This window comes from Tyto alba, unplaced genomic scaffold (assembly GCF_018691265.1).
Source record: "Tyto alba isolate M040663 unplaced genomic scaffold, T.alba_DEE_v4.0 Super-Scaffold_16, whole genome shotgun sequence".
Taxonomy (NCBI): Eukaryota; Metazoa; Chordata; class Aves; order Strigiformes; family Tytonidae; genus Tyto; species Tyto alba.
Window position 1 is genome coordinate 20,607,544 of NW_024881278.1, and position 22,466 is coordinate 20,630,009.

Genomic DNA, 22,466 nt, shown 5'->3' on the forward strand with positions numbered 1-22,466 from the left:
ATGCCACTGGTTCATGAACTTCATTATACGAAGAAGAAAAAAAACAGCCCCAGCAACAGACAGTTGCCATAGAAACACTCAAGCATCGAATGCTTGTTTACAAGAGACATCTCTCTATTGTTTCTTAAATCCCTTCCTAGGGATGGCAAATCAAAAAGCAATTGAGCATCAAAAAGGAAGAACAGAGATGTTTGAATAGGAAGTTGAACTCAGTACTTCAAAGGTTAAAGGTTTCTAATAGTATTGATCCACCCTGTGGGTTTGGGGTTTTTTTTTACCCTCTGTTTAGGTTAAATCCCTGCTGTATCACTGATTTATACTTAATTTTCACGCTGGCAAAAATTAAGACAAAAAGTAAGGCACCAAAAAAAAACCTGCCCTGTATAACACCAAGCCTCATTAGTTATTACAGCTGAGGTGAAAACATGCAAGTACTTGAGCTGCATGTTGTGTTTCTGATTAAGATCCCATAAACAGGTTATTTCTTTATGCTATGTCCTATTTTGTCAGTTGAACAAGATGTTGAATCCAGGAATTCAAGAGTATCAGTACAAAACGTAAGAATGGTTTATTCCCAGTCCATGAAGATGGTCCTTTGTCAGAACAAATACTGAGTTACAAGGAGCACATTGCCCTTGCTGGTAGCATCAATTTGTTTACCAGACTTCTGATTCCTTGGTAAACATAATGGAGGTTCTTCTTAATTAATGTCAGACTTCTTGGGGGCGGGGACATATAAAACAATATGTTTTCCCCATCTGGCTGATTGGTATTTTCAGTAACGAAAGCTACACCATAGCTGTACAGACTACAGTGCTAAGCAGTAACGCAACGGCGTCCTTTATGAAGTCTCCATATTTATAAATAGCCCGCTGATGCAGATCATAGAGACGCTTTATGCAATCTGCTCTCCAGTCATTTAGAACTACATGTAATGTTTGTGGCATGATTGTATCATTTGTAGAAAACTATAAAAAATCCATTCAAAATAAAAATTTGATAGACAAACGAACATGCTGCGCATGCTTTGACAGAGCAAGAAAGATGCCTCATATTTTACTTCCTTTGCTGCAGCACATTTTATTACTTGGTAAAGATTCTTTTTTCCTTAAGGATTTTTTCCAAGATTCACTTATGTTGCTCTTGTCATTACATCCAGTCTCAGAATAGTCATAAAATTTGCCTTTACATTCGAGAGCATGGGTGCCTCTTACAGGTTCACAGTTTAGGGCGACACTCTCTCGCTCAGGTTCGTTATCTCCTTTCTCGTCATTAAATTTTGCCTTTTCCTGATTACTGTGAGACCTGGCATTAGTGATGAATATTTCATTAGCAGGTATCTGGTCATCACTTCTGTAAGAAGGGGCACTGCCAATGTCATAATCCACCTGCTGGGAACAGCTTGGCAAAGAAATGGAGGGGGAGGAGGAAGAAGAGGGTGAGGAGGAGGAAGAAGTGGAGGAGGAAGAGGAAGAAGTATTTTCTGTACTAGCATTAACAGAGTAGGGTAGATTTAAATAGTGACTGCCACACTCTTGATAGAAGCAGCACGTGTGGAGCTTCTCGTACTCCTCCTTTGCCATCCGAAGGCGTTTTCTGTACGGACAGTCCTGAGGCACAAACCACTCCTGTGGCGAGGTGCCGCTGAAGGAGCAGGCAGAGAAGCACCAGTTGTTCTGCATGATGATTTCTCCGTGGATTCTCTTCATTAGGTTGTTGATGAGGACGGATCTCCGCAGGTAGACTTCAGGATCATCAATGAATTTCAGCTTTTCCAAAGACATGTAGAGAATATGGGCCCGCTCCTCAAACACGGAGATTGTCTGAAAGTGCAAAAGACAGAAACTAAGGAACTGAAGGCAACCAGTTTTGTTCCAGGCAGGGAGAAAGAATATGAAGCAAAGTACTCCCCCTGTGCCACTACCTTTCTCATTCTGAGGCGCCTAAAACTGGCTTTTCATTTTGCACACCCATGTAGCCAGGGCAGGGACCTGCTTTTTTCTTGGCCACAGCATTCACCCGGGTTTAGGAGGTAAACAGCTGAGCGTTACACCACAGAGGCAATCGCAGGGCACGAATCCAGGATGGAAGAGTGAAATACAGATACACACATCTGGCTCTTTATTCACGTTTGGGGCTAGAACATAAAATCGTCAGGCTGTTTTGCTCCAGTGATGGCTGGGGGCTTTTTGATATAAACGGACCTAATGCCCTCATTGCCTGTGGGGGCTTCTACGAAGCTCAGAAGCCAAGCGAAGGTCCCCTCCTGCAGCCTCGAGGTTTGCAAGACGCAGCCAGCAGCCCCCACCTCATGCGGCAAGTGTCAGAGCATTTCATCTGCTGCCAGTGGAAGAGGCCCTCCAGTGAGGAGGTCTCCATTTGCCAAGCTCCCTTACGCTGCTCTCATGTACAGAAGTGCGTGGAGGGAAGGAGGCAGGGAGAAACCCATCCCCAAGCATCCCAGCATCTGGAGAGCAGCTGTTGGCCTGCGTCCTACACCCTGCGCTCTACGGGACCGGTGGGAACGCAGATAGGCAGGGACAAGGTCAGGAAACGAGGAGAGGATAGGGATTTGCAGAAATCCTGGCTTGACGCCCACAGATTTGTTCTCCCTTCCATGGTCCTTCCAGGACTCCCTTTCTCAGCACTGGCAGCAACGAGCAGGTTACTGCCCCCAGGAGGCCCTGGATTCTGCACTGTAATCGCTACCCTGGGAATCAAAATAAGAGAGGGGGCAACGCATGCTACTGTAAGCACTATTAACTAATTTTCATTTTTAGTAAGAATTTGGTTTGCGTAGGAGGAGAGCAGCACAGCACAAAGAGAGATTGCTCTAAATCCCCCCCATCTGTGGCTTGATCATTCTTCCCTTTCCCACATGGTTACAGCATTTTTGCAGAGTGGAAGTCGTAGCTATGAGGACTGAAAGAGCTTAAAGCACAGCTGCTTTTCACATCCATTCAGCTCTCCTCAGCCCTCTCGCTCTTTCCACAGCCTGGTCCTGTCTGCAGGGCTTAGAAGCAGCACAGTGCCTCGTAAAAAGAAAAATGGGCTGTGTCTTCATGTGAGTTCACAGCTGAAGCTCTTCTTTGTTAGAGAGAGTAATTTTCTATAATAAATGACTCATTTTAAATCATGTTAAGCCTATAGGTTAATTTGCATCCTTTATACCTGCTGCAGCAATAGTCAGTGAAGCCATAAAAGCCTGGAGCAAACCAGTAAGCCTTGAACTGTGATCCTCCTGGAGATGCATCCTGGAGGGTCACCAGTAGGAACAAGTTGTCCAAGGCTTTCTACTACGGATGTTTGCCAACAGCCCTCTGGAGAGGCGCCCTGGGCCCTACCGTCACACCCTTTATGGGACAAGGGATCTCAGAACACAACTCTTTCTTTACTGGGCAGAGGAGTTGAGAAATTCAAAGAAATGTGCTGGGCATCCTCCATTCCCCAGACTTCAGTGTTGCAAAGTAGAAAACCCATTTGTGCTGACCAGAAGAAACTGGTGACCCAGAGTTTCTGACAAGTTACACCTCTACAACAGCACAAAACAATGTCTAGGTCAGGTCTATCTACAACTGGGGTTTATGCTGTTAGAAAGGGGAAAGTAACGATTCCTCCTCTCTGCGAGGAAAATAATCACCAATACAAAAATCTGACAATCTAGGCAAGAGAAAAACTGGCTGAAATCAGAGAGTGATGTGACATGGGGGAGACTCTCACTCGCTAGCCAGAGCACATTTTTCAACACCCTCAGTGCTATTTATTCATTGCTCTGGCAGCAGACTGGACACCTTCTGGAATTACCAGCAGGGCAGTTTTCCTCCTTCCTGGTCAAGTACTTATTTCCAGCCAAAACTATTTGTATCTGAAAATTCCTTCGGCTACTCTAAGGTCATTGGGAAGCGAGCCCGGCCTTACTGGTCGCTTCTCCTCTGTGGAAATCCCTCCAGGGAAGCGGGGTCCCCACTAGGCAGAGCTCCCCCCCAACCAGTGCCTGCCGTAGGGACCAGGCACTCGCTTCTCCTCGCGTCTCAGGCAGCTGCCTCTGCAACGCAGGTAAAGAAAACGCATAAACTCCCTCTGCACCTTGATCTGGTTTAGCTTTCTGTCTCTGGGGCTCTCGTGGTACTGCTGCTTCCCATGAACTGGGGGTTGATCAGATTATATCTTGCCCCCTCTGTCGCCAGTAGGGCATGGGTAGCACTGGACTGCCATGGGCCAGGTATGATCCAGCAAGGTAAGGATGGGGTCTCAAGGCTCGCGCTATCCTTAAACGCATCGCTCCAGGCGTTCAGTTCCTTACAGGACTGAGCCCTTAATGAACGAGAGCATAAAATCTCTCATAAAAAAAGTTAGATTTCAGTTTATGTATTCGCTGGCCTGGGAAATGTTTGCCCTAATCCCTCCCCTGACAGCATTCATTCAAAAAAATATTCTTTCTTTTACTAATCTGTTCTTTTGGAGTTATTAGCTTTTTAATAAACAGGATTAAATATTGAAGGAGCTTGTACTCTCTTTCCAAGTTGTTCTGTTTTTCTGGAGGATCTGTAACCCATTTGGGGTACATGGAACCTATTACTATTTTCTCCCCTGGAAAGTTTTGAATGAGTGGGGGATCGTAGGCCCTTTTTATTTATGTTCTCCCTTGCTGCCGTTCAAATGCTGTTACAGAGCTGCTTCTGTAAGTGTGATGCAGACTAACGAAGAACAAAATAATCTGAAAAAAAGTTATTCTCAGTGTTTCCCTTTACAGCTGTTACAAATGAAGAAACTGCTTTGCTTCCTAAGCAATTCGATGACAATGAAACAATAAATATGAACAAGTGACAACTATTTGTTTCTGAGCAAGCAGCTGGATCATTCTCCTAATTTCAGCGGAGTATTTCAGCCTTCTGGAAATGGGTCAATTGAGTGTTACTAAGCATCTGAAACTCGGAGTAAAAATAATGACTATTAGAAAACATACTTTATGTGTACAGCTGCTGAGTGGTGGATGAAAATCCTCTTCTTCCACATATTTCCTTTTAAAGTATGTGATCTTGGATGTTGTTACAGGATTTGAAATTCCCCTGTAATGCGATCCTGCGGGTAATAAATCAGATATGACAAATGACATGCGGTTTGCCGGAGGTTCTCCAAACAAAATACTTCTCATTTCCCTTCGCGCTACAGGAGAACTCCACCGCATCTTCCCCCCAGCCCTCGCCAGCCAGCGGGAACGAGCCCTCGCCTGGCCGCGGGGGCTGTGGGAGCGGGCGGGCAGCCTCCCCACCGCGCTCGGCTTCGCCAAAACTTTCGCCCGAGCCGGCGGGCAGCCGCCCTGCCCAGCGCCCCCCCCCCCCCCCCCGCCCCCCGCCGCGCACCTGCGGCCCGTGGGGGAGCCCCCCCGCCTTCAGCCCGCCCCCCCCTCCGCGGGCAAACCTCCGTGTGCGTGTCCGTGTCCCCCCCGCCTCCACCCCGGGTGTCCCCGCGGCGGCTGGGCGCGGTGCCTACCTGCGGCGGGGGCCCCGGGGGCCGGGGCCGGGGCGGGACCGGCGAGGCCGGGGCCGGGGCGGCCGCAGCCGGGCGGCTCCCAGAGGGCGCGGTAGGCGGCGAGGTCGGCGGCTCCCTCGGCGGCGATGGGGCGGCCCAGCCGCTGCATGGGCAGCACCAGGGTCATCGCGGGCGCCGGCGCCTGGAACCGAAGCAGCAGCGCGGTGAGCGCCCGGCCGCCCTCTCACCTCACACCCACGCCCCGCGGCGACCGCACCCCCCCCCCCCCCTTTCCCTCTGCGGGCGCTCGGACCTCCAGTTGCACATCCAGAAAAAAACACACGCATCTGTAGCTCACATGATTCCCCCCCCCCGCTCCCTTTTCTTACGGCAGGAAAGAGACCGGAGCTCTTTCCCACAAAGGGCGCGGGGTCCCCGGCACTGGGAGTTTATCCGCGCCCCCCACACCACCGCCACCATCCCCCCCTCTTCCCCAAACCCCGCTCCCGCCGCCCCGGCGGCGCTGACACACCGGCACGGATCCGTTCACTCGCTTCCCATTCTCTCCCGGCGGTGCTGGCACGGCGCGCTCGGCACCGACGGGCGTGCGAGTCTGTCTGTCTGTCTGTGCGTGTGCGTGTGCCTGCGGTGCGTGTGTGTGTGTGCAGCGGGGGGTGCGTGTGCGTGTGTGTGAGAGCGAGCGAGCGCGCCCAGCAGTTGGGGATCGCGTTTCTTTCTTCTTTCTTCCCTCCCAAACGAAACAGACAGCAGAGACTTGGGTAGTTGTTTCCACTAGCCCCGATCGGACTGAACTGGATCTGCCTCCAGTCAAAACACTGCGAGACTAAGACAGAAAATTGGCTCCGGTTTCAAGCCGTGAGTTGCAGTCCCACCGGAGCCAAGCACAACATCGGCGGAGCAGGCGGAATATTAAGCAGGAGCGGGGACTCCGGGGCCAGCGCCAGGCTGTGAGCTGCCTCCTGCCGCGACAGCAGGCGGGGGGGAGGGGGGGGGCGAGGGGAGGAGAGGGAGCAAACTTTCTGCGAGGGGCAAGGGATGAGTTCATAGTCACCTACTTCTTGGCAGAGGAGCGCGGAACAATGCGCCCAGACGCGGCCCGGCCCCTCCTTCTCCTTCCTCCTCCTCCTCCTCCTCCTCCTCCTCCCTCTAAGAAAGCGGGATGCAGTTTCCCCTCGGTGCAGCCCTCCCGGAGGAAGATGAGGGCCCGAGCGAGCGGCGGGAAGGAGGGGCCGCAGGTGGGCAGGTGGAATTTCAGCAATTGTTTGTGTTAGCAGCCGAGCGCTCTCTAACAAGAGGAAAAAATAAACCGCAGCAGAAGAGGGAGGAAAAATAAATCATTCACATCTGCCAGTTGTTTTCTTAAATCCTGGAAGAATGCACAAGGCTGCTACTTCAGTAAGAAACGGGCTCCCAGCGCGCGCTAACCCTCTGCTCCTCAGATGCGTGCGTGCGTGGCTCTGCCCTGCACTCCTCAACAGGGCAAAAAAATGGGAGGTGAGGGGGAAATCCCCCAGTAGTTTGCCCTCGCAAAGGCCACCAGATCTCACTGCAGTCGCCCCAAAGGGTGTCTAAACCCCTTAGATTCCATCTACTGATCACGCACGGCATCGGTCCTTTTCTTGCAGTAGCCCATTAATGCCATCTTGCTTTTCCTGGGCAAAGAAATGGCATGGGGAACGGCAAGGCACTAGATTGGCCCACTGGAAGCTATCCCTCACAAAGACAATATATATTATTTATTCCCCACACCTTCTGTTACCAGCTGAGTACTGGCACATGGAAAGACTGGTCAGAACAAGTGGGTCAGTCTGCTGATCTAAGAGCAGGGCCAAAAAGTGGCCCAAGAACCAGCTAAAAAGTCATATATTTTGTGGCTGAAAAGATTACGCCATCATTAGAAAGCACCCATGGAGTCTTCTCATTAATCTGCACTGAGGAATCACTCACAGAGAGACATCAATCTTCTCGAGTTGGCATAATGTCAACACTCAGTGTTTGTCCTTAGAGAATAAGGGTTGGAAGAAGCTTGCTGCTGCTTCAGGAAAGTCAGGATTTCTTTGCTCTTAATGAATTCAGCATTTCTTTGTGGAGATTTTTATAAAAATCGGAGATTTCAACTGTGCATATTTTTTTTTTTACCATATTTCATCACAAATAGGTCTTTCTATACTTAAGCAGAAAAGGGAAGGAAGGAAAGGAAGGAAAGGAAGGAAAGGAAGGAAAGGAGGGAAAGGAAGGAAGGAAGGAAGGAAGGAAGGAAGGAAGGAAGGAAGGAAGGAAGGAAGGAAGGAAGGAAGGAAGGAAGGAAGGAAGGAAGGAAGGAAGGAAGGAAGGAAGGAAGGAAGGAAGGAAGGAAGGAAGGAAGGAAGGAAGGAAGGAAGGAAGGAAGGAAGGAAAAGGAAAGAAGGAAAGGACAAGGAAAGGGAAAGGAAAGGGAAAGGAAAGGGAAAGGAAAGGGAAAGGAAAGGGAAAGGAAAGGGAAAGGAAAGGGAAAGGAAAGGGAAAGGAAAGGGAAAGGAAAGGGAAAGGAAAGGGAAAGGAAAGGGAAAGGAAAGGGAAAGGAAAGGGAAAGGAAAGGGAAAGGAAAGGAAAGGAAAGGAAAGGAAAGGAAAGGAAAGGAAAGGAAAGGAAAGGAAAGGAAAGGAAAGGAAAGGAAAGGAAAGGAAAGGAAAGGAAAGGAAAGGAAAGGATGCCTTCTGCACAGTGCTGCTGATTTATCTTGAACAACTGAGTTCTCTGGAAAGCCAGTAAAGTAAATGAACTGTTTCTGCTATTTACAACATGCAAAATTAATAGAGGCAAGCCAGTTAACTTCTATAAACAGCTACTGTCCATGCTCATTCTCCATGTTTCCAAGCTGTATAAAAACAAGGCATAAACAACAGATCTTACCTAGGGGAAAAAAAAACCCAAACCCAATCAGAAAGCCAAAGCCACAAACCAAGCTTGTAGGTCTCAGCATGCATTACAAAGCTGCATAGGTGGCACGCAGCTGCAAAATAAGCCCCATTTTGTAGCAAAGGAATTGCTTCAGCACACAGAAGCTGACAACCAGGATTTTAAAAGGGCTTGTGACTCTGGGCATGCCATTTGATTTTCAGAAGCACTGATTTCCAGCTGCTACAAACGAGTGGGAAGGGAGCTGCGAGTACTCAGTACGTGGGAACCGTCAGCCTCCTCAAAGGTAAAGTTGGAGATGGCAAAACTGAAAGCCTGAAGTATGAGATGGTAATTACTGAAAAAGTGCTACTGGACCTGGCTCCACGAACAGAACCCCTGGCAGTGCTCCTGAAGAGCCAGCCTACTGTTTTTCCCCATTAAGGGTGGCAAAATCCACTCTGGAGTATCTTGCCAGAAGTCACACAGCAAACCAGTGTCAGAGCCAGAAATAGAACCAGATCTCATCGTCCTCCAGCCGTAAGCCCAACTCATTTATATTACACTATCGTATGCAATGGAGGGATTTCATCCAAAATCCCATTCGTTTCAATGAGACTTTGCAGAACAGCACACGCATTGTTACATTTCCATTAACACCACTGGAAATAAAGGATGAAAGATGTACATTTGAGCATACAATACATTTACTATACAAAATTACAGCAAAAGGTTGACACTTGGGGCTGGATTCAATTTTGAAAAATCCATTTGGGAGCCTTGTGTGGGCTTCAGTGGCATGGAAGCCAGGCACAGTTTTTTATTGAACCCAGCCCTCCATCCTTAGGCTACCACAATTTTTCCATTTTGTCAGCCAAATGCATGCAGTGTGAGGACACCCGGAGGCATCTACAGCAGCCTGAAGGTTAAAATGTCAAACTTTTTCCGTATGCAGTTTTACACAGTAAGACTACTATACATTGCTACACTACTCCATTTGCTGGGGTTTTCACTCACTATTCCTCCAGAGCCATTATGATGTTAATGAGAGAACTGTAATGATGCCATTCACATTATAACAAGCCTGATGCGATGTCAGTGAAAAGGGCTCTTTATACAGTTCCAGAATGCCTCTAAAACCCCAAACTTAAATATAAAATGCCTGTGACAATAATGCTGCAGGTCTCACCAAGATCAGTAAAGACAAGGGAATAGACTTAGGATGGCTATTCCATTCTTAACTCCTGTTTCTTAACTCAAGCACTGCAGCAATTTCAGTCTTTATCATATATTCTGGAGCGTTTCCACCGCGTGACAACATGAAGAGAGAATAGAGTTCCTTAACTGTACTAGACCACTGTTAACATCTGGACTTCAGGGCTTAGGAAACAAAACTGCCGTCATTTTGGTAGCAGTTACCTTTGTGGCGTTACAGAAAATTTACACTGCAGAAACAATCAGAAATCCCACTGCCCGAGCACCGCACGCAGCCTGTGCCGACCCACAGTCTTAAGAAAGCAAGTGACAGCCAGGGAGAGGAAGGGGAAAGGCACAGTTGTGTACCCAGACCGGTGTACATACATTAAAACTAACAAAACCCAGTGATAGCACATGTAAACAATTCCAGGCTAATGTAATTGTAAACTCTCTACTCTTTATGGTTGCCACAACAAGGTTTGGTGTTGCCCACTCAGCTGAGCGAGGCATGGCATCCAGTGGGCACGAGCACCACGGAAGAGGGCATAAAGGCTCCCCTGGGAGCAGCAGGTAAATGCACAAGCATCACTGGCGAAGAGAGCAAAGCTATACAGTAGAGACAACGGTGGAGCGACGACAGCTAAGACGGAGCTGTGACAACCTAGCACGTGAAAATAAAAGACTAGGTGTTGGCAAATAAGGAGGAGAGGCAGGAGGTGGATTGGCTCTGACCACAGCAGCGGACAGGAAAGAGGATGTTGGGAGCTTGTGTTTAAGTAAATCAAATTGGCTGATGTGTCACAAGTTCAAGGAGGAGGAAGTTACAGAGATGGGAGATAACGAGGGCCATGATTAAATTGTTTATTGTCTGGATAGAGATGCACAGAGTTGTAGTAATGTTATGAATGAAGCAGTGGAAACGCTGGGGGCACTGAATTGCAGGTCACTGGGGCAGCCCAATCACAGTAAATGAAAGCAAAGCATCAAAGATGATCCCTGCGCTCGGGGCTCTGGAGGCAAGGCAAGAAGCGAGGCTGCAAGAAGTGGAAAAGCATCTAGAATTGGCCATGCTGGATTTAAACTGAAAATTGGACTTCCAAGAGACAGGCTATGGGTTGGGAGCAGACAGAGGGATCTCCTTCTCTTGGTGATATAAAATAGATGAGAAGAACTGCAGGATCTCATCGCATCTGTGCAGAGTGGTCCCTGGTCTGCAGTGAGGGAGGTGCTGAGCCACAAGCTGGAGATTGCAGGGAGGAGGTGAAGGGAAGAGGGGAATGAGGATAGGCGGCAGCGAGGCAACACAGGCCCCGGGCAAGGACCGTTTTCTCTTCCTTCAGCTGCACCTCATGTCAGAAACACATGTAACACCATCTAACATAAGCATGCTACAAGGGCAAAATGAAGGGGTTAAGGCTGACTGAAATAACTGGACTGGTAGAACAACAGGTCTGTGTGCCAAGGGGGTCAATTCAGCTCTTCATCCTTCGGAGGTATAGATAAATTATAGATGTGCCAAGTCTAGTGTTTTTACCTGTATTTCTTGGCCCTCGCTTCAGGGAATTTCAAGGAATCCATTGTTTTTTCCTTTTTGCTTTCTTTTTTTTTTCCCCTTCTTTTTCTAGAGCTGGACTTACTGTTTGGTGGAAAAGGAATTAACTTGAAATCAGAAGTTGATTTCTATGTCAAGATACAGCCCTTCCATGAAAGTGTTTCAAAGGTACCTTCACGTAACTTCTGTCCTAATTTAGATTATATAACTCCAGATGCTCGAGTGTTTCTTTCTCAAGACAAAATTCCAAGCAAATATTTCTTTAACTTTCCTAATTCCCACATGCTATTTTTTTTTTTTTTCTTTTCATAATTTTCACTTCAATTCTTCCCAGAAAGACTTTTTGGAGTTACTCTGTCCCAGTTTGTCAGAGTCCCCTGATTTTTCTAGCAAGCATTTTTTCAGAGAAAAAAAAAAATAAAATGTTCTTTTGAATTCTTAAAAGCTGTGCTTTTTCCTGATTCTGGTTTCTATGAAGCAGAACTAGAGGAGGTTTCTATACTAACAGAAAAGAGGTTTCCTCTTTTATTTCTTTGTAGGTATATGTCACCTATCGGTACCCTTGGTAGCCTATATGCAATGAATTAAATGGTGGTTCTAACAGCTATAGTTTGCCCCAGAATTATGCAAATATATGAAAATACAAGCAAATTTTCTTTGCCTTTTCTTTTCTTTTTTTTTTTTTTATTTGCTACAGGGATCTGGCAGATATGAGAAAAGGTGACATCAAGTTTACTGCAGCCATCTCCTGCAGGCTGTTTCTCCTGCCTGCTCTGGGAGAACAATAAAGCCCCATGGTATTTATTTCAGTAAGCATAAATATTTTTTCCAGTGTTCTGAGCCAAAATGTCTCCTATGCTCTCTGCCTCCACCCCGCTGGTGGCTGCGTGGCCCTGCTAGACATATAAAGCTCTGTCCGGGATCCACTTAGCTCAGTGGGAGTTTAGTTTGCAAAACACTTCAGTATCCTGAGGGTAAAAGGTGCTTCTAATGGCTGCAAACTATAACTGACAGCATTTCTGATTAGTTAACCTTTGTAGCGGGTTTTGACACTGAATAGGTGCTAGATGTTGCTGTTGGGACTTAAGTCAGAGAGGAAAAGGGGTCCCAGCAGTCAGGCAGGGCTGCGAAAAAGCAAAGCCCTTCTGTTGCATTCGGAGACTTCCCAAATCACAAGGCAGTTCTCGTGACTTGTTCTGTAAAAGAGGTACCAATTAAAACCGCTTCCCCACTTAACTTTCACTCCGGTGCAGCAGCACATGCATGTCACTGGCACTGTAAATTAGATGGTTTATGAGGTTAATTATATTGCCTTCTTCACTTTTTGTCTGCTGAAGAAAGTAAACAAAACAAACAAAAAAGTGTTTTGGAACAAAGAGCGAGTTGTCTCCCACTTTGCTGTGTGCTACTTTCCACGAAGAATGAGAGCTATTATTATTCTTTTACAAGTTTCCTTCTAAGGGAAATAAACACTAAAGGTAGAATTCCAAGGAAATGACTCACAAATATTGGCAACAGGCTCCGAAAATTGGATCCAGTCTTTGCAAAAGCCTTTAGCAGAATACTAACCCCTCTTATTGCAAAATAAACTTTTCCCAGACGAGCTGCACATCAGCTCTGCTCGTGTGCGTGCACATGTGTGTGTGCTGGGAAGCCAAGACGGGAACAGAACCCATTTCTCACGTCTCTCCCTCTTCCCTCCAGGGCACCGCTTCTGATGCCATTTTTAGCTGGAAGCTGGAAATCTTTAATAACGAACTGAGTCATCCTCAGGAGAGGGAGGGGAAGGGATGCGCCTCACCTTGCCGAGCAGCGTGCTGCCCGCCGGCCATCCCCGCCCGCAGACCCCCGGGAGAGCTGGCCCAGGCAGCCGATATACTACAAGCCGAGCTACAGGAGCTGGCAGGAATCTTTATCCTACAGCTGTAAAAATGAAGGGCAGAGTGGGGAAGGGATTTTTTTTTTTTTTTTTTCCCAGTGCCCTGACATTGCACTGAATTCAGCAGGGCGAGATCAGCCTCTAATAATCTGTTTTCAGTCACTGAGTTACCCTTTCAGATGTGCAGAAGGTAACCATGCACCATGACTCATATTTTAATTCTTAATCAGGAACCCCAGGAACCAGGAATGCAGACACTGAAAAATCAGACAGCTGAGCAAAATCAGTGTGGCAGGATTACCATCTGCAAACAGAACAACCTACTTTGCATATTTATTTCTCAGCTGTTTAAAATTTTGAATCATAAATGCATATTCTCTATCACTTGTAATGCACACGCTCTAAAATGCTCATGCTCTCTCATGTTGGTTTGGGGGGTTTGTTTGTTTGTTTTGTTTCTGACGATGTAAATCTGGTTAGACAAGAGCGACAAAAATTGCAAACCTTACACTGAATTCCTTTGTCGCTTGGTTCTACTTAGACAAGCCTTTTAAATGAAAGAAGCTGGTCCCCTTATTCATTTCCTTTGCAAATTCCTATTTAACCACTCCAAATCGAGATGAAACAAACAGGGATGCTGGTCCAGAGTCAGATTTTTTTAGAAAGTCCCTTTACAGCGTGCCTAAAACCGGTTGGCAGCCAAGTACCTACTTAAGACGTTAAAGGTTGCATTAGTGGAAGTTTTGCGTCTGGTTCACGGTCTCCAGCGTTGCCAGGTAGTTTCTAAAGCCTGTAATTCACTAAGTGCCCAACAGACACTGCTTCCAACAGGACCTCTAAGTAGGACCGATGTTTATATAGACTGTCTGAGATATCTGAATTGTGTTGAACTCCAGCCATCGCTCAACCAGTTATAACCAGCTGTCAGGGTTGGGAAGAAAACCAGGATAAACCAGTGTGGTGTCGCCTTCCCGAATCTGCTGGCAGGGTGGCACAGCAAGACGGGGGGGCAGGAGCTCCTTGGACCCCACCTCACTGCAGTGTTAATGGGTGAATTTTAATATCTGTAGTTGCACGATGGTCACTTTAGTGACACAAAGAAGGGGTCAGCTGGGAAGTGGTGGCTGCTGCGGTGAAGGAGATGCAGAGGGACGAACACCAAGCCAAAGAGGGGGAGAAACAGGAACAAGAGTGGAAAGAGAAGAAAGGCAAAAGGTAGCAGGGTCTTGTTACTCCCCAGGCTTTTCATCTTGTAATCTATGGACGTCATAAAGGAGAAATGACCCATCACTAGGAATAAATTCATTATGCTAGCACATGATAGGAAACACGTAGTTATATAGTTTTTTGACAAGTTGTACCAGATGATCCTTGAGGTCCCTTCCAACCTGGTATTCTATGATTCTGTGATTATCCTCAAGTCAAAAACCACAGTAATCAACTGGCCTACGCCTGTTCTCAGCCTCTTGTGGTGGTCAGCTTTTCCTGTTTTCCAGAATCGCCCCCCCCCCCAAAGGTCCAGAGCAGCCGCAGCCGCGCGAGGCCGGCCAGGATGTGATCCCACGGGCACTGCCGCTCCACGCAGACCGAGCGAGGGGAAATAACACGGACCCGCCCCCGGGGCGCAGGAGCCCGCAGGAAGCACCTTCCCAGGGGGAGGTACTGGGAATCGCTGTCATGTATTTTGTCAAGGTTAGAAAAAATACGTTTAGTTACAGGAGAAAGGTCTCCCAGCCGCAACAGCACGGCATGTCTGTGGTCAGGAGCTGGGAAGGGAAGAGATGGGAGAGGGCCCACTGTTGTATGGGATAGAAGGGGCTGATTTAAAAACATAAATTAATATGCTTTCTTTCCATAATAAATGTTTGCAACGCACACAAAATAAATTAGAAAAAGAGAAATACCTACATAATGAAAAGATTATGAAATTATGATACCAGTGCTGTTGAGTACCCATTTTTTATGCATGATATAGCTCATGAAGCAACTGGGCAGCACAAATGACCTGTAATTGGCAAGAGACACTTTTGGCAGGAATGGATCAGTCATTCACCTCTGTGTGCTGAGGACATCTTCCCCAAATCAGACTTTCTGGGGTGGCATCACAAACTATAGTGTTAAGACAGAATATTGTATTTTGATGCAGAACTTCATATTTGAGTGATTTTTTTTTTTTCCATACTTACAGCATTCAGGTTGACTCTTACTAACAGGACTTTGTTCATTCATTTCTCAGTCTCCTTGTCTGTGTCCCCATTTTCAGACTTCAACATTTATCATCTATAAAAACAAGCAAACAAAAAAAGATCAATTTTATCGAAATTTAAAAGGCTTTATTTATGTTTCAATTTACAGTGAAGACCCCCAGAACCTAAATTTTTTTAAAATAAAACATTTTAAGTTTAGCCTTAAGTTTTAACCTTAAGTCTGGCCTATTGATTTAATAGCTAAGGAAAAAGTAATCTCTTAGAGCCAGGGAAGAGTAACATAAAATACTTATATAAAATAATTATGCAACCAAGGAACGTGAGGGGAAAAAAGACATCTTGTAGAGACAAAATCCAGGTGACGAAGGCAGCTGAGGTAATGAGAGAGTTTATATAAGCAGCTCACAGACATTTATATGAAAAGCATTCCTCTGCACAATTTGTCATTGCAAAAGTGGAGATGTAGATTCTATGATTTCCACTGTCCTTGGGCTGATAATATTCTGCTAAGATATGCATTCGATTATTTAGCTGGTGCTACAGAAAGTGATTATTCCTTTTACTTGAACAGTAGCATTAAAAACTTGAAGTTATTCTAAGAATTAATTTTCATTTAGAGAACTGTTTTGAGGCGCATGTCCTCATCAAGGCTGGGACTCATAGCTCTCTGATCCACACAAGTGGTTCTTCCTCTAGCGCTGGAAGTCGGTCTTTATTAGCACTTCATTTTTCAGGAGCACTTCTACTGCCATGAGTAGGGACTATTTATAAGGACAGCGTGGCCCAACGTGATGTTCCCGGGGACCAGGAAGGGCCACGTGTTCTAGCGGAGTCTCCCGTGCATGCTCCTGGCAGGAGGGGCAGGTGAGTGTCTGGAGAAGGGGAACACACGGGTGGATTCAAGCTAGAGCAACCCCGCGCCCTGCGGGACGTTACCCCTCAGCTTCAGGCGAAAAGAGCGCAGGCAACCAAAGGCTGGGCCCAGCGCTGAGGAATAGGATTTACCTTCCTCTGTCGCAGACCTGGGTCGTGTCTAATGTCCTGAAAGGAAGATGGTGGTGACGCGTGGGAGGGATGGCATTTTAAGAGCAGGATCTGCTGCAAGGGCAATTACCCAAAGCCATTCCTGCTTGCCTGCTCCAAAACCTCCATGTAGCTATTGCACAGCTGTGTCAACCCTCTTATTTATCCATATGGCATGTGCTTGACTACATCCAAGCTCCAGTCAATTGCCTTAGTTTAAACAAACCTATGCAGCAGTATGCATGATTTCAATGGAATACACTATTCTCCAAATTTCAAAAAAACAGAAAGAGGAAGATACGGGGAAGCAGTTGTGTATTCCTTTACATTTTCAGGTTGTGTACAGTATCATGATTCTCACTCCAGTGCCCATATCCACTTTCACCTTCATCTCCAGCAGCACTAGCAAAGACATTGTACATCCAGTCCTCAAGCAAGCACTCTGGATTTGAACTGGGACTTTTTTTTTGCTAAAATGAGCAAGATTTTTAAACTTCACTATCAGTTCATCCATCAAACCACCAAGAAAAACTGAATAATGATCAGCTTCAATTCAATTACTCAGTTGGTTCATTTTTTCCTTGCAATGAAACTGCAGTATGAACTCTAAAATAAAATTTAGATGTCATGTTAAATCTCTGAAGTATTTTTTAGTTCCAGCTTATTTGCTGTTCCATGATAATGAATTAAAGACTCGTTTCCTTCCCACGTCTACTTCTATCCGATGCATTCCTGTTCGCTCTCCCTCTCTGTTGCACATGCTCTCTGCCCACTTCCAGGGACCAGACGGTGCCAGCCCAGCTCCCACTGAACAGTTCCTCAAGCTCACTCACATCATGAATAGTTTCACAGAGTACAGTGGGATGGCTCAGCCTGAATAAAACAGGCAGAACCTGGCCCTGAGAAGAAAGATCCAATCAGTCCAAAGACAAAAACAAGCTCGCAGCAACGTCGCAGGGTACAGCTCCGGGAGGCACCAGCCCAGCTTGAGGACAGGCAGGAGCAAGGTGCCAAGTTTCTGTTACAGCCAGAGAGAAGTTTGTGCAAGGTTACCGGAGGATTACACAGAACTGGAAGGGCGATTCGCTGGCAATAGTCTGCTCGAGCAATTTATTGTTATGAGCTAGGGAAATACACCCCAGTTGTCTTTAGTAGGAGTACATTGCAGCCTCTGGAGGATATATCATCTTAAAAAAGAAATCCTGACAGCTAAAAATCTGGATGCTGAGAAGTGTACCATTCAATTACAAAGTAAATTATATGAGCCTCCTGTGTGTGGTTCTGCTCTCGAAAAGCATTAGCAGTTTCCTACTACTTTACAGCAGCGAGAGCTATTTCTTTACTTAGAGAAGCACAGTAAATCAGAAATAAAAGGTCCTCAAGAAAAATATCTCAGCAGCAATTCGTAATCTGAGGGGCACAAAAGGAGTTAAAAACCAGCAGAGCATAGCCAACGATTGAGAAATAAATTGGTAGGAGAAATTATTCTGGGAGCCAGAGTGGGTCACAGTAAGTTAAACCATAGACTGTGTTTGTTGTCTGAAATTATTCCAAAAGCAAAATTATTCCAAGAGAGAAGGATGAATATCCTTGAATAATCCAAACCAAAAATCAAATATAAAAGCAAGAATATTATTTAGTTGGATACCAAGTCCATGTCATCTTGAAGGAATTAACCACTCGCCCAGGTTTTGCTCTCTATTTGTTTCTAAGCATGGAGGCTGGAGAGGAAAGCATTAAGGGAATGCAGGGAATCTCAGGCAAGGCACTAAAATTAAGTTTCTTACCCAGTTTACATACTGTATATGTTTTTAAATATAGTTGATTTTGTCTCCCCAAATCTGATCCGGTTAATGCAGAACACATACTATGTTTCAAAGTATACTTGTACAAAGGAAGTAATCACTTTACTAAAAGTCCAAAGTTAATTATATAAATTTGAATGCAGATTTTAGAATTGGGGTTCACTCTCAGGGGCACTATACTCTGCAGCAGGGTACTGGTTAGTCTAAGTCTGATTCACCTGGGACCATTTTAGCAATTCCACACACAGGTGAAAACATTAAGGCTTTTAGTAATTCCAGAGTACGTAATCATACTTGGTATGTCAGGTCCTTCTATGCCTGTGTGCTAGGAACTACACACCCACTATGAGGTTAAAAACAAAAGTAAATGCACAGTTAAGGAAGAAACAAACAACCCATTACCTCTGCTAGTTTAGCAAGAATTTAGCTTTAACAGGTAGCATTACAAAACCTAAGTGAATGGATTTGGTCTTTACACATTCTCGTCAGTGAAAGTGACTAAGCTAGATACCGATCATCGCTGCTCTGGGGCGGTCCTGGTGCAAGGCAGCACAAGGCATCAGCATTTCAAATTCCATATTGAAGGATTTAAGCACTCACATAAAGTTTGACTTGTGTATTTTTTTAAATCTCTGAAGTAAATACCTTCCTATGTATTTTAGAGGCTGTTGCTTTAAAAGGGGCTTCTATTTCAGCTGATAAAGTATCACGCACTAAAGGTGGTTTAAAATAACAAAATGTAATCCCCTCTGTGCATACAGTAACTTACATTTCAGGCTTCAGCATGCTGACAATTCTTTTCACCTGGAGAGTTTTAAAGGCAAACAATTCTAGTACCTGTAAGGCATCTATTTTCCTTCATTTTTATGCTGATTTTTCCAACCACTAGCTCTATTTAGGAATAAATCTATATAAGAAATCCAAAAGAGTGATTGATATGGAAATTTCTATCTATGGAAAGCAGCAGGCCTGGAGACCTTCCTCTTGTCCAGTCTATCTGAAGAGCTTAATAAAGTTTTTTGAAATTGTTTCGCCAGTCAGCAGGATTTTTGAGACAAAAAGAGGAAAAAAGTACAACTTAGCTGAATTCAATGTAAGTAAATTCAATTCAGTTAAGGATTTCTTTTCATGGTTACTGGATAATTCTCAGTATTGATGTGAGGGATATTACTAAAATACATGAGCCAGCTACTCCTCCTACAGGTCAACACACTGAGATCTCTGTTGATGAGAAAACGGTTCTGGTGTTTCAGAAGGTGGCATATTTTTTTCAATGCCCCAGCCTGATTACAGGCAGCATGGTATTTCTGGAGGGAAATAGGGAAATGATCATTTTCTGCTATTCCTTGCAGAAGAGATGAACTGTGATCTCGATTGTTTGCATTCATTAAAGTGCCTCTAATACATTTCAGAAGAGTAGGTTCTTTAACCTCAAGGCTTTGGCCAAATTCCAACTCAATTACAGTCTACCTGAAAATTCTCCCATTAAATTAGGATTGATGTATTTGCCTCCTCCCTTAAACTGGTGAGCAGCAGTGGCTTGAACTGCTAGGAGCTTACTAGGCTTCATCTTCAAACCGGCTCATTTCAGGGTTAGGTTAAGAACACCAATACACTCTCTTGACACAGGGCTATATACTGCTATTAGTATTTGTTAAAGGTTTGGGTATCCACTTACAAAAGGAAATATTAAAGTGAAAAACACAGCTCCACATTGTATCTGGAAAAGAAACCAAGTAAAATTGTGTCCGGTAACTTGCTGAGAAATCTACTGACAAACAGAGTTAGTGGCTACACGTGAAGGCTGAAGATCTTACTGCAGGCCACCATGATGTGTTAATATTTTTTCAGATCCAGCCCTTGCATAAACTGTAACATTTCTACTTTTTGTACAAGGCAGAAATGTTTGTCATCCAGTGGTTACATGGACTATAAATTCATTGAATCATTTTACAGCTTTTGTTCTTTTGATTACAGCATTTACTGGGGATGCTTAATTTGGATTGCCCAGAATGTCAATGAACAGTTTAAGTGTATTCTGTATTTCCGGCTGTTGACATAATAGATCTTATGCTGCGTGCCTACCTTTTGAGAAAGCTTTCAGTGAAATATTATGCATAATTAGAGAGGGTGGGATATGCATTTAGAGAAGAATAATTCCTTGAAATATTTCTGGCAGTGAGATGCTTGCCTAAGGGCAGATCACCCCATTCCATAGAAAAGCCAAGAAGGAAGTGGAAGAGCAAATCTATGTGTGAGATGTGTGGTGGCTTGGGTACCAGCATCCCTGGATATTTACAGATCGTCTGGAAACAGCTGCTTCTGAATTACCTTCAGTAGTTTCTCTCTCAGCTTCCTGGTGGTATTGGTGCTCCTGCTCCGGTCACGCACCACCCTCCTTCCCCTCAGAGGGCTCCCTGGGGCCCAAGCACCAACAGTGGCCATCCTTCTACAGTGACTCTTGTGTCAGGTAACAAGGGCAACTTATGTCCTTGAAGCTGGTCCTGCTGTGGGGAAAATGTTCTGGGGGTGGAAGAAGGAAAGGAAAAAAGAAAAAAAAAAAAGAGCGATTGTTGGTGGAGGTTTATGAGAACCCTCAAATCATGAAATGTATTAAAAGTACAGAATTTTAAGTGATGACATTGCTATACATTTTCTAATTGATTTTTCTTAAAGGATGCTTTATACCATAACCAAGTAGCAATTTCTGTCCCATCAAAATGACTCTCTAAGGTGTTTCAAAATTATTTACATTTGTTTCTGCCTGCCCCTACAGATTTCACCTCTAGCAAATTTTACAAGATTTTTTCAAAATAAGATTAGAAGTGGTTGGATGGACTCCTCACAGGCAACAGTCAGCAACGTGAAATGCCTCCGTATTCGTAAGTTTTGTCAGGCAGTGGTTTCAGCATCGCATTTAGCTGAGCTCAGCGTGGATCGCTGGGGAAAGGACAGCTCAGCTCCAGCTGTGCACTTCCACTCCCCTCCTTGCGCTGGCACTGGCACTCACTTAGGCTCTAATTCAGTCTCACTGGGGAACTGATCACGTTGAAAACTTTTAATAAAATCTTCTTAGGCTTTATCCTGATCCTTCAGTGACTCTTGTTGATAGCAAGAATCAAACAGGCTGCATAACTAAGGTATTCAGCATACATATTTGGCATGTTTAAGCATAAGTAGAAAAGCATTCTTCTGAGTATAATACTACACGCAGCAATTTCTATATAGCAATGCTTTAGAAAGAGTGTTTCATACTAACTTTCAGTAGAAGAAAAGACATGCATCGGTTTTACTGATTAATAGTATAACAAGTCATTTAGCGCTTGGATATATCAACGACATGGAAGAAAATGGGAATTTTGGCATTAAGGGCCAAGTAAATCAGCTGAGGCTACAAAGCCAGTTCACATCAAACTTGGAATTAAAGTGTATTCCTGATTCCCAGTCCCATGCTTAGACCAACAAATACCAACACACCCTCGCCCTCCTTTATTGGCAGGTATGCTCTAGTCTGGAAACAGCCCGACTGCCGTTTCCCCATCAACACTACTACTTTACAATATACACCGGTGCTGTCGATGACAGTAGTTTGTATTCCCTGGCAAGCCTTCAGTGAAGAAGTTCAGTTAAAAACCCATGTGCTTAGAAATAAGGAAACATGTGGAACGACTTCATCCCAGCTGCCAGCTTGGCTGCGCGTGTGGCAGAGGGTGAAGGCTGAACTGCTAACGCCAGCGCTCAGCCTGCCGGCCTGGCTCCTGCGCTCCCAAGTGTTTTGTACCATCTCAGATAACTGCAACAAGCTTGTGCCATGATCTGCCACCAAGGCTTACTTAGATCTACATACATTTTCATGACCTTTAGCCTAGCTGACTAATTTGGAGCTTTTAAAAAGAGCTGATTACATGTTTTTCCTTTTTCCTGCTTTTTTTTTTTTTTTTAATATATATATAAATATGAATGATCTCTGTGTTCTATATCTCCCTGATTTCCTAAGAATGCCAGACATTTTCTGTTGAAGGCATTAATTAGCAAAGGCTTGTGTGACTGACATTTTAGTCTATTGGTACTTTAGGTCTCTGCGTAGGCAGATGAAAATGCTGCGATATCATGGAAAATGTGTACTTAACTCTGATAAACAAATGGGGTAAAAATCTGGTCTCCTTTGGCATGTTTGAGTCTGCTCCCTTTCTGAAATGTTGAACCACTGCAACAAGAACTGATAGCATAAGATATAACTCAAAGCTTTGACTATTGACTGATTATTATCTTTTAATCTCTTATTTCTTACATTTATAAAGCTGAGTTGGCCTGGTATTCTGAATTTCTGTTTACAGTTAACCTTTAATTATAAACAGTGGGCTGCAGAGATTGAACTATCTTCATCGCAGTTTTTGAAACCAGGACTTTCTCAAACAGGAATGAAAGATGAT

The 22,466-nt window shown here is 45.0% G+C and overlaps 1 protein-coding gene and 1 long non-coding RNA gene across 3 annotated transcripts; one reads left to right on the forward strand and one right to left on the reverse strand.

Moving 5' to 3' along the window:
- Window positions 1–543: 543 nt before the first annotated feature.
- On the reverse strand, window positions 544–20,517 carry SERTAD4 (SERTA domain containing 4). Of its 2 annotated transcripts, XM_042789848.1 has the most exons (5): window positions 20,365–20,517; window positions 15,185–15,278; window positions 5,494–5,674; window positions 4,967–5,082; window positions 544–1,823 (listed from the first exon to the last, which is right to left on the reverse strand). In XM_042789848.1, exons 2-5 carry the CDS (start codon window positions 15,221–15,223, stop codon window positions 1,050–1,052), a joined length of 1,110 nt encoding a protein of 369 aa, XP_042645782.1. In that variant the 5' UTR covers window positions 15,224–15,278; window positions 20,365–20,517; the 3' UTR covers window positions 544–1,049. The 2 variants fall into 2 exon arrangements, with proteins under 2 accessions (XP_042645782.1, XP_042645783.1); XM_042789849.1 differs by lacking the exons at window positions 15,185–15,278; window positions 20,365–20,517 and adding an exon at window positions 6,005–6,337.
- Window positions 14,544–16,669, forward strand: LOC116960826. Its single transcript, XR_004406615.2, has 3 exons — window positions 14,544–14,657; window positions 15,940–16,069; window positions 16,564–16,669. It is a non-coding gene; the product is annotated as an uncharacterized LOC116960826 (long non-coding RNA).
- Window positions 20,518–22,466: the final 1,949 nt, after the last annotated feature.